General features: G+C 39.3%; 1 protein-coding gene across 1 annotated transcript in view; it reads right to left on the bottom strand.

The window, feature by feature from the left end:
* Positions 1 to 2,001: 2,001 nt before the first annotated feature.
* The window catches only part of SEC63 (SEC63 homolog (S. cerevisiae)), a gene marked incomplete at its 5' end in the record, with an annotated part of 44,703 nt that continues 34,212 nt past the window's right edge, over positions 2,002 to 12,492 (bottom strand). The window contains 6 exons of the mRNA XM_009083483.1: positions 2,002 to 3,127; positions 3,664 to 3,768; positions 4,611 to 4,709; positions 10,481 to 10,582; positions 11,128 to 11,286; positions 12,137 to 12,295. Of these exons, the coding sequence (XP_009081731.1) occupies positions 2,984 to 3,127; positions 3,664 to 3,768; positions 4,611 to 4,709; positions 10,481 to 10,582; positions 11,128 to 11,286; positions 12,137 to 12,295 (768 nt within the window). The remainder of the gene's footprint in view (positions 3,128 to 3,663; positions 3,769 to 4,610; positions 4,710 to 10,480; positions 10,583 to 11,127; positions 11,287 to 12,136; positions 12,296 to 12,492) is intronic.

The following is a 12,492-nucleotide window of genomic DNA, read 5'->3' as shown; positions in this document are numbered from 1 at the left end:
ATTCATCCTGTGTTTCAACAAGCAGCATTTGTCTGCCCTAAACCTAACACATGGTGCTTCCCTCTAACTCACTGCAGCCACAGCACAACACACACACATGCAAGCTGGGCCTGGAGGAGCAGGGCCAGGTGTGCTGCATCACCCTCCTGCCCATTCCAGCCAAGTCCTGTTTTTACCCCTTGGAAGTGCAACAAGCCCTGAAGGTATTTGCAGCATCTCTGCTTGGGTGGACAGTTTGGCTCTGCTGTTGCCTCTTCAGACCTTGAACAAGGGGCTACAAAGAGAAGCACAACAGCAGAAGGGCAGAAGTAATCTATTCACACTTAAGGGGACTAGCTGCTTCCCAACTTTTTTTACTCTTCAGTTACTAGCCCACAGTTTCAGAAGAGTTAGGTAGGAAACTGGCTAAATTCATTCCTAACCCCTATCAAAAAGTGAGAGCAAAATGCTGCTTCTTCCCATAAAGTGTTACCCATCCTGGTAACTGCTGTTCAAGAGGGAGTTAGTCAATCTTTGAATGAAAATTCAAATTGTTATAAAAAATGGTTTATTATTAAAAGATATTGAAAGATTAATGGACACTCCACAAGAAACCAACACCAATAACTCCATAATGCTGGGCCCCTGCAGTGGGGTGGGTTTAGTTGTGTGAAGCACCTAAGTATCAGCCCCATTTTTGCATCTGCCTTGAAGGTGTAGTAAAATGATGCACAACTACATCACCAGTATTTTCAGGAGAGAAAGTATCAGCATGGCTTCTTCACAGGCTCAGCATTTCCAATACCACCACAATTTTCCTCCTCACATCTTCTATTAAGTTACCTTGAGTATACAGGAGACTCACAATTGAAGAAGTATTAGATTTAGCCTTTGTTGGCTCAAAGGAATTATCCTTGGTTTGCAGACTTTCAGTGTAATCCCAGCTGTCAGCTTCAATCTTTAAGAAGAAAACAGCTCAGTGTTCAGACCAGGGACATTATTATTTTCTTTAAGAATCACTCCAATGCACTCACATCTTGCCAGTTTATACCCTGACTTTTAACAGCAAAATTTAGGGATCAGTGGTCAGAGCACAGCTCAAGCCCCTCAGAAGGTTCTTTTCAACTGTACCTCCTAATTCCAATCACTTCCCAACTTTCAACAACCACAGACTTCCAGAGTTTTCTGGCAGAACAATGTAATCTTAGCATTCACTTTGCCTACTTACTTGAGGAAGAGTCACCAGACTCTTTATTACCTCTTCCATCAGTGCAGTATCTGGCTCGAAAGCCTTTAGAATGCAACTAGAGGGGTTTTGTTGTCATTTCTCTCCTGTATTTTGCAAATAAAAACTGGAGTTAAAAGGCATCAAGTATACAAGTCCTTTACTTTAAACCTAGTCTTCACTCTTGAGATTGAACACCTGACACTGCTTATGCTTTATGAGAGTTTTTTCTGCACGATGTGTACTTCACAAGTACTTTGAAAGATTCCATAATCTCATTTAGAACAACTTCAAATTTTATTTGCATCTACTGCAATTACAAAGAATATAACAATGTAAATTTGCATTTAAGGTGAAACCCCTTTCTAATAAACAAGGTCACAAAGTAGTGTGCACCTATCCTGGCTTTGGGCAATTTTCCTAAGATGGAAATTTTCCTGCATGACAATTTGTCACATTTTAAGCATTGCATTTTCATAGTTCAATACATGGGAACAGAAATACATCTGTTCCTACTTGCAGAACACTCATAGGTATTTCTGAAGTACAGAAATGCAACTTTTCAGTCCTCACTTTCTTTTGTTTTATTGAAAGGAAGAATCCACGACTTTTGCCAAGTCACACAAGACACTAACAGCCCTGACTCTCTCCTCCCTGAACTTGTTCTCTAATCAGATTTAATTTCTTCCTAAAACAGGAGTAGGGACAGAATCACTGTCTTGTTTACAGCCCTGCAGGAGACTGAGATTAAAAAAACCAAACTCAGACAAAGATGTACACTATTACAAATGCAAACAGCCATCAAATTGTCCAGTTTATTGATGGGAATTCAAAACTGATACAAAACATGCACTCTCTGCATGTTGTATTTACCCTTCAGATGTTTCTGACAGTGTCAGGTAGATTCAGAATTAAGAAGATACTTTGGCTTTCAGCAGTACCTTTTATAAAGGCAATACACAAAAGCCACTAACCTACACAACATGTGGTCCCAAAATTGCTTTCAGACATTCTGTTTATCAAAAGACTCAGATCTGCTGCTGATCTGATGAAATAAGAGGCTTAAAAATGTTTTAAGCCATTAATAAGTGTCCTATGGCAGACTCAAGGAAGTTTATGATTTCCACTATAATCTTGGGCATAAAAAGGCAACAGTCCTAAAAAAGCAGCCCTCAGGAATATATGGAATGTGGCAATGGGCACAATGCCAACTTGTAATGATCGAGAGAAGTAAAACAGATTTTTAAAGCCATGAATGATGTAAGCAGTATCACAGCAAAATAGTTAATGAATACCACAGAACCAATCAAGTTTGAAAGTTGAGCAGATGTTGTTTCAATCAACAGAGATTTGTAATGTCAAATATACCAAAACATTTTCTAAAATAAATTCCTAATGCTGAAAAAAAACTGATTTAAAGTTTGCTCCTAGCTAATAGTACCTTTTATTTAAATTGGACCCTAAACTGATCAGACAATACATAGCCCACACTTTTGGACATTTATAATAAAAAAGCTTTTATTTTCAATTGAAACAAATGCACCATCCTGCACTTGAAGGCTATAATGAGCCATAAGCATATTCCAAGGTGTATCAATGGCAACAGATTTGTTTCACCTCCACTGAGAAGTTACATAATGCACTCTTAATTGGTAAAGAAAAATTAAACTCAGCCTTCCCAAAGCTTCTGGACTGTGTTTCTTGGTTATTGTACAAGTTCCACAGTCAGACCAAGAGTTTGCAGTGTGTGCAGATATTGTAGTCAATCAATAGTACTGTTTAATCATCATCTTCCTCCTCTTCCTCTTCCTCCTCAAAACTGTCTTCAAAGCCCTCACTGTCTTCCTGGTCCTCATCACCTTCTATTGCTGTATCCCATTGTGGGTGGTTTTCTGGCACTGGTTTTGCTTCATGAACTTCCAGCTATAATCAGATAAGAAAAAAGAAGAGGGGAGAAAAAAGTTTACAGACAAAACCCAGCAATTCAGGAAAACAAACACAACCTGCCCAAAACAAATGACATACCACACAAAACTGACAGTTAAAAGACCAAACAACCAAATCCCAGTCCACCACCCAAACCCAAATCAGACCCAAGAACTGCTTCCAGAAATAAGGCATGCCAGATATTCCTCATTAACTGGATGACCCAGGACTAAGGGCAAGGAAACGGCATAGCAGACTTCACTGCACAAAAAGCCAGAACCAGCTATACTGCAGAAACTGAAACATGGAATTAAAACAGTCACTGGAAAGCATCACCAACTTTAGGGCCATTTAATCCATCATAAAATTGCCACTACTGGCATCAGGCAAAAACCACTTATAAGTCCTTCTTCCCACTTGTTTTAAAATTAGGACAGGTTGAATTCTTAAAGATAACAGGACTTTTGCGGTTCTAATAACCATATGAAGTAGATTTCAATGCAATACAAATATATAACACAGCCAAACATCACCTTCAATGGTTTAATCTGGTCCAATCCCATATATGAATCCGATCTTAAATAAACTGTGTACTGATAGTTTCCAGGCTTGCCTGGTGCTGGGAACTTCAGCTCTACCTACAAAAGAGAATTCATGCCATATATTCCTAGTGTTTTCAAGAGACACATTAGAACAAGTACTGCAGTGAACAATAAATACTGCTACAGAATAATGCCTTTTCCTCAAAAAGTTTTAGCTCCTTACAAGTGACACTTCTTTGAAAAACTCTATGCAATAAAACAGCCACAGAAAAGAGGCAGAAAGCCCAAGCACAACATGTTCTGTGACAGCTGAATAATCATTGAGGATTTTTTGCTGAATTAGACTAAGTCACTCTACATTAAGTGCACAGTTTCACCCTGCTGTATGCTAAATCTCAAAAACCCAAACAGGTTCAAATATTCAGTCTGCTGACAGCATTATCTTAACTGTTACTTGAAACCAACCATAATGTCTGGTTTGAAAGAAAAAATACATTCAGTTTTCATTTTTCAGAAAAGCAACAAGAACACAGCCAAAGGCTACAGTCTCAGAAAGGTTCATGTGAGCTGAGCCTAATTAATTTGTCACAGTCTCTGTTTTACAGAAAAAGAACACTTAATATTTCTAACAAATCTGAGCAACTTTCAGAATGTCATTGTGTATGAATATGGTTTTCATCAGCTTTTGTTATCAGGGAAAAAAGCCAAACAAATTCTGCAAAGAAACTTGAAAGTCATCTTAAATTATTTTTTCCTTCTCCATTATCAATTTTCATAGTTAAAAGGCACTTCTCTGGTTTTATCAGGAGAGCAAAATTTGTTTTCCATCTTAAGAGATAAGTGTATAAAAGAATTTAAAATCTAAATGTATTTGCATAGCACAGACACTTCAGTACAGTTGTGTAATACTCCAAAAGAAAACTCTCCAAGTACTTTACCTCTTCTTTATCTTTTAGTGTACAAACGTGATATGGCATACATATTAGCATCTGCTCCTTCCGATCTGCAATATACAGCCACCACCACTCTTGTTTTTCCTTTCATGAAGGGAAAAAACACAACAGGAAAAAAACAGGATTACTGAAGACATAGGAAATGATGCCCCTACACTTTGTAACAGGTAATTAGGATTCACTGGTCCTTATAATAGAGAGGATCTAAGAGCACAGCTTCCTGTCTCCAGGTTAACCCTTTGGAATCACATATTTAACTCATTCCATGGCTTTGCAGGCCTAGAATGCACAGAAAGGAAAATAAACATGCCTCAGACTACACTGGTTACAGCTTTGTACCATCTACATCCTCCTCTTGTCATATATGACTTTCAAGCAGTTCTGTTGCTTTCGAAGTTCTTCATTATGTTACAAAATTATTAGAGTAGTGTTAATTGGCGAAAGGAACTTATCTAAGACTAAGTTGTAAGAGGCCTCAGACAAGAATGCACCCAAGGACATAAATTCTCACACCTGTGACCAGCTCATCCTGGAGCAGTGCAGAGGAGCCAGATGAAGTCAACCAAGACCAAGATAAGGAACTTTTTAATTGCAAAGGAGATAACAAGCTAAGTCAAGACCAAACATGGAAGAAGACTCAAAGTTCATAGACTGGATGCTAATGGACATCTTTTCAACAACCCCAAGGAACCACCAGAGACAATCCAAAACCCCTATGGAAGAGCTCCAAGAAGCCACTGGCTCAAAAGTAGACTAATTAGCATAAGAAGCAAGAGAATCACTAACCAAGAGAGGATAGAATACTAGTCAGTAAGAGTTAAGTAACTTGTGACCAATGAGCACTAATTCCTTTTTTTTTCTGAAATGTGTACACAGTAGAAGTCTGGATAGTTGGGATGCAGCTTGGAGGAACATCCCCCATGCATCTGGTGAAGGAATAAATAATGCTGCCTCTTAATACTACATTGGTGTTAAGGGGTTTGATTCCTGATTTTGGTGACACAGACAGAAAAGAGGTTTGTGTTTGGTGGATTTTCTAAACCCTTGGGCGTGCATGAATAAAATATGTAGTATACACTAAACACTGAGAGCAAACAGGTTATCTCAAGGAACTGCTGCTCTCCAAAGGCATCATTCCATATATTCCACTTCAGCTACCATGTGAGACATGGAACTGTTCTGAAGAATTGTGTCCACTGAGGATGAACAAGCAAATCCATGAAATATAACACTACCTTAGGTCCTTCAGAAGAAATCCAGGCTGGATAAAAAGCTCAGCATGTAAAGCAAGGCACACATAAGGACAGACAAAGTATTCTTCCCAGTAAACAGTCTTTTCCAGGCCAGTGTGCTTTGAGCCACTGCTCCCCCTCTCCAAAAATGATACCTGAACATACTTAGGTTTCACTTCAAGAAGTGACTCAGTACCAGTCAATACTGACTGATATTTGTAAAGGATGCCCAACAATTGCTGCCTGTCACACACAGCTTTCAAACAGCTACAGGTCTCAAAGGTTTTATCACTGCAGGCACTAATGAAGAGTTCCTAAATGAAATGAAAATAAATTAGTGCAGTCCTTCATAAAAGGCAGCAACATTGTACAGAAATAATAGTTTTTCTGTCAATTGGAGTCAGATTTTTGAGACTGTGGGGCAGTTCAGCAGCACAGACACAACCACTCTCAAATGGAAAAGTCAGTTCTTCAGCATCAACTGTTCTTCATTTAAACAGTACTCCTTTTTGGTTAACCCTCTGGCAGTCATTTTAGGCAAAAATCCACTCTGTTTTAATGGAAGCTGAAACTTTTTCTTGCAGAGAAGTTATTTTAGTACTGCTAAACAAGTTTCTGGTCCTTCACCTCCTTAAGTCCTTTCTTTAAAACAAGTGAAAATAGAGGGAGGTGAGGGAGGAGACTTCTTCTTAGTTGTGAAGTAGTATTTCAGTAGATAGGTAACAGTCATAACAGCATAATCTTACCCTTCAGGGATAAAAGGGGAAAACACCCACTCCTTTTAGGCAACCCAAATGCTGAACTGTGTTCACAACAATTTTTATCCACTCCTGATGGTTTTGTAGCTGACCACGTTTCAGCAGACTGGAGCCCTACAGAGTGCATCTTATAGCAGTTACAAGTCAAAGCTCCAAACCAGGAGGCTAATTTTTACATATTTACACCAAAAACATTCAGGTAGTTGCTTTGGTGTCACATAAAAACTGGCTGTTTTGTTTCATTTTTAATCTAACGGCACTAGAAGGACTGAATGAAAGGATACAGTGGCCAAACACCACCACTGAGCACCTAAATTCCACAGGTGGGAAGCAAATGCTGTTAATAGGTACAATTTGAAGAATTTTTGTTGCTACTGAAAGTCGAAGTTCAGCAGTTGTAGATTATTTTTTTTACCACTTCAGAAGCCAATGTTTGGTGATCCAAAATTTAAATAATGCACTTTGAAAAATTTCAAAAGCTAAATTAACTCACTTTCTCTTTTGAAGTGACTAATTGTTATGTTAGCAATAACCATCACAACCTCAACTATTCAACTATTTAAAACAGCAAGACACTCACACCAACCACCAAAACACCCTGATTAGCACTGCTGAGTCCTGGAGCAGAGGAGTGTAAAATTGACTCAATATGTTACATGCCCATTTTACAGTGTATAAAAGTGAAGGAACTGCATCACAGTAAAGCAACAGCATTCCTCTGTGTTTTTGGAACAGGCACTGAGAACAGGGCAGAAAACTACTCATATACTATTTAAGACCAGAATGTGTAGAATTATAAATCCGTTTTACAACTCTTCCAAGTGATTTTCTTTATGAAAAACCATCCCATGTGATTACAAGGCAGAAGTTATTTTATCTGTAAGTTTCAACAGTAAATATATTGTCAATCTTCTTGACAGCTGCAGCAAAGAAGACTCTTATGCAGTTGAAGTGATTATTTCCTAGCCAAGAGGCCTCTAGGAATAGAAAGATGAACAGTATAAATAGTATAGATGAACAAGAGCTACTGAAGCTACATCCCCTACAGAAATGGCTATTCACCATCTCGGACCTATAAGGACTCTGACCATAGGAAAAAGATCTGCAGTTGTAACAATACATGACTTTTGATGTTACCAAAACACTGTGTTGACTTACTATACATTGTGTATGTTTCCATCACTTCCAATGGCAAGCAATTCTTACTTTTTTTTTTTTTTAAGAACAAAGATCAAAACTGCCAAGTGGATTTTCACAAAACTGGTAAAACAACAGCCACAGGGGACAGAAATACCAGCACAGATGATATTCATTGATTAATGCTCAAAGGAATCTATAGCTTAAACTCTTTGGAAGTAAAGCTCCTGACCCCAAAGTGCCACTGCTTTTTTACAGAAAGGACAACTGTGCAGGAGTGTCATTTTCCTCTTTCTTATTGGGTGGAATTTAAAGTTTATGCCTGTGAGAATCTGGCAAACTAACAGGCAAGTGGGCAAAATGCCCTTTAACAGATGGGTGCAAGGTTTGGCATGCCAGGGAACCAGTATGTTCATGAAATTGGAACACCAAGGCCAGTTTCTACCTAAAAATGTCAAAACTACAATCTGTGCAGTTTCTGGATCCACGGATGCAGGAGCAGAAGATAATTATTTAGGAACCTGCACAGATTAAAGACACATCTCTGGCAGAGCAATCAACTGCCCCAAAACTTGGACGAAACAGCATTAAGGCTACCTCCTGAGAACAAGTATATTAGGCTGAGCTACATTCAAACATCTGTAAATTCTGGAATACAGCATTTTATCCTTAACAGGCCATGACCACAACACACATAATACTCTAAATAACAGATGAAAAAAACCCCAGGATGGATTTTGTTCTTCAGACATTGCTGATCGACTCTATCTGAACATGCTCCAACTGCTGCTATAGCACCAAGTACAGCTGAATTCAACTTTCATGAGATCAGTGAAGAAAGGTTGGAAAATTTACAGCTGCAGTACCATGGGAGAATATGTGTGTATCTTTCAAGTTCAAGCATTCAGTTCAGCCCTAGGGTTTTTTTTAAAGCAAGATGAACCTGTTTTACCATAAAACCCACCTTTAGCTTAGTGACACATAGCTGAAGCTTATGCAGCTTTGTACAGAGTAAGTAGAAACAAAGTCTCCAAAGGAACCATCAGTGCAGTAAAAGAAATAAAATAGTCAGCACCCCTGAGGCACTGGGCATAACACCTACTCACTGTCCAAGCTTCAACTGATGACCAAAACCAGCTGCCTTCGCAGCAAGAGGTATTAAGACTCTGCAGCTTATTTGACATGATCTAAGGCAGCCAGAAGAGCAGAATGGCAGTACACCTTTTTCTGTTATGCTGGTGTACTGCTGGAAGCTGTACTGAGAGATGGGAGCAGACCTAACAGTGTCAGGGAAATGCAGCATGAAGATCAGACATTACAAAACTAGATGAGAGGAGGCCACACAGCTCTCAGCTCAGGCCTTCAGGAAAACAATTTGCTTTATTTGTATAGCCTCTCTGGGTTCTTAGCAACAGGTCTTGCTTCCCACCATTTGCTTTCTCATGATGATATGAGGTAAAACCAGCAGGAACAGTATGATCACAGGCATGTGGACAACAAGCTATATGAGGTATAGACATAAAGAGCCCTGGGGGTTAAGAGGGAGCAAATATACACAGTATCTTCCTTTCTTCTCATGTCTTCCTGTTCTTCTCCATCTCAGTTGTCTTCTTTAAACCACAAGAGGAAGCACAAACCTTGCATCCCACCTCCACAACAAGAGAGAAGAGATGCCACATTAGTCCCCTAGTTAGACTGCAGAGAAGCAAAGGAAACCTCTGAACCACTGGCCTGGAAAGAAAATGTGGCCTTCCTCCTGGTTCCAGTCTGGTCACCCTCAAAGACCTAACTTACTGACTCAGAATACAAACCCCAGGCTTTGAAAAATCCCATCTATTTCAAGGTTCCATTGCTGTAAGGTGTTTTCAGACAACTACGGAGTGGTCAGCTGTTTGTGTAAGTAACAACTACCATACCACAACATGCTTTCAACACCAAAGGCTGCTGTAGAGACCTCAGTCCATCTACTACACTGAGTCAACACTCTCCAATACATCCCTTTCTCTGATAACCATCCATGCCTGAATTTGTACTTTTGAGCTTTACAGGAGCTCTGTAGGAGATCTGTTCCACAGTTGGCTTCTGCCACTTCCAGACTACACTGTGGTAGACAGAGACAGCTTTGCCAACCCACTCCATCTTCCACAGCTGCACACTGTGCTGCCACCACACTGTTGGGTTGAGACTTGAAGTCAAGCACTAAGCCAAAAAACAATCTGCTGATCCAAATGACTCCCAAACTCTCCTGTCATTGCTGTTAACACAGGAGGGGTCAGGACCTCCTGCAGTCACAGGCACTTGCAGTTAGGTATAGAGTTAAGGGTAGAGTATTAGTTGCTCTCTATTGTGGGCCACCACTGTGCTTTCACATTCCATAGCAAAAAAGGCACTATAAATTAGATCCCTATCAGAACAAAACCTTCCAGACATAATCTAACTGTATGTAGCAGATCAGCAGAAAAAAACCAAACCCACCGTTCTAGCATTACTGCTGTCAAAAGGAACTTTAAATTTTACACAAGTTTGCAAGTCTCTGGGAACTGGATAGAAAGAAAAAGAAAGCAAAAGCTTTAACAAAAGTATCTGAAGGAATTTAATAGGATTAATATAACATTTTAAAATTATTAGACTATTTTAAAAACTTAGTATTTACAGGAAAAATACAAAAAGAACAATTATTTTGTATTAATTCTCATGTTTCACAACTGAAATGTTTTTTACTACTGACCTCAGGAAAAAAAAGACTGTAAACAGGATGTGTTATCTTTGACTTCGTTTCAAGAAGGGCTCGCTCCTTTCTCTGTATACTTTGCTGTAATTCTTGCCACTCCTGTCAAAGACAAGGTTAGAGAGTTGCTGTGCACTAGACATCTTTGGCATTATAAAGACAGAAATTTTACTCCATGAAAATGGTACAAGTGACAAGTTCTTGTGCTGCACTACATACTATAAAGGGAAAAGCATGTAGAGATGGAGTTACACAGTACAATTAAAAGCAAAGTCTACGCAACATACAGCAGTCACTGCCTGAAAAGAACATGGTTCAAAGGAGAGACTTCATGCCACAAAATCTGCAGTAGCTAGTCTCCAAATTAAGCTGAAAGAAGCACTGCAATCTTCTCCTGAAATTCAGCCATTTTTCTCAAGTCATTTTTAAGTTTTCTGACTATGCTGCAAAGACCTTTCACTACTCTCTCTGAAATAAACTTGCAATGACAAAGCTCTTATACCAGAATGAGGTCTGAAAACCTCTGGAGAACTGGTATTACTCCTTCATCCTAGTGTTGCCTAGCCTGAGGGGATGCTAGAGGATTAAAGTGCATTTTCTCCCAACCCCAGAGGCAACATTACCCTTCAAGAAAAAGTAAGGCTTACAGCTTCATCATCTTTGTTTTGCTTCTCATCTTGTTCTCTGTCAGAGTCTCTGTCACTTCCATCTTCTTTTTCACTTTGAGAGTCCCTGTTTGTTTCGTCTTCTTCAGAGTCACTTCCTTTGTCAGAGACGTCCTCCTCCTCTTCCTTCACAACAACTTCCTAACGGGAAAGAAAAGACAAAACCAACACCTGTACCTTAGTTTGTCTGCATTACTGCAGCATGCAGCACCCACAGCACCTGTCCTAAGGTCACAGTCCCTACTTTCTATTTTGATCTATTCTTGTGTCACAGTACGTCTACAGTGCACATAAATCCTTTTCACCTCATGTGCTAAGAGAAGCAAGGAAGCAATTTTCCTTCTCCACATGGCACCTGCAACAGGAATAGAAGAAACAGTATCTGATTCCCAGATTTGATGCCCCATTCCTGGAAGTATTCAAGGCCAGGCTGGATGGGCCCTGGGCAAACTGGTCTAGTGGGTGGCAATCCTGACGTTGTCAGGGGGGTTGGAACTAGATGACCTTTAAGGTTCCTTCCAACCCAAGCCATTCTATGACTCTGGAACTGCATTTCAAAAAAGTCAGAGAACTTAAGAGTACCTACAACATCACCCATGAGGTGGAGAAAACACAATGCAGTGCGAGCATAAAGGTACTAAAGCAACTTGATTTATGAGAAGTATGTCTCATTTCAGTTTTTTCCTTTAAGGGAAAAGTAGAAGTTACAGAACAATTCACCTCCCAGAAAGCAGCATAACCAGAACTAGTAAGAAGGGACTATGAAGCCAGATGACTAAAACAGCTGAGCATGACTTTCAGCAGGCCACTGCAAATATTACTGTGGTGGTTCCCTGATTATTTTAATGGAAATTTTAAAATGCAAACTAAAAAAAAAAGCTATTGTAGAAGACACACTTTACAGACGCATAAACTAACATGTAAGAGATAATACAAAACCCCCATCAGTGACAAACTGCATAAAATGCTAAACTATCATTGGATGAGGTACCCCATTAGCTTGTTTTTGCTTCTGCTGTTTCGCTGGTTGCAATGAAGGTGGCACAGGTTTCTTTTTCAATGGCTTCTTTTTCTTTGATTTTGAAGCTTTCTTGGTTCCTTTATTCTTTTGCTGCCATCCTTTGCTCTTAACTTTGTTGACATCTCCTTGCTGTAGGAAAGCAGTATTTAAAATATTTATTCTGTTTATAAAATTTCAGGCATTCACTGTACTTTAAGCATTTTAAGCTGAGAACCAAAATTAGAAAGCACAGCTCAAGAGACACTTCAGTAGGCATTTCTGAAAAAAAAAAAAATGCTTGAGAAGTGCACAATTAGCAACTCAAGATCTGAAAGAAAGTTCTCTTT

Source organism: Acanthisitta chloris, unplaced genomic scaffold, assembly GCF_000695815.1.
Source record: "Acanthisitta chloris isolate BGI_N310 unplaced genomic scaffold, ASM69581v1 scaffold5731, whole genome shotgun sequence".
In the NCBI taxonomy this organism is placed as follows: domain Eukaryota; kingdom Metazoa; phylum Chordata; class Aves; order Passeriformes; family Acanthisittidae; genus Acanthisitta; species Acanthisitta chloris.
The sequence above is the reverse complement of the archived record's forward strand: the minus strand, read 5'-3'. Positions and strand labels throughout refer to the sequence as shown.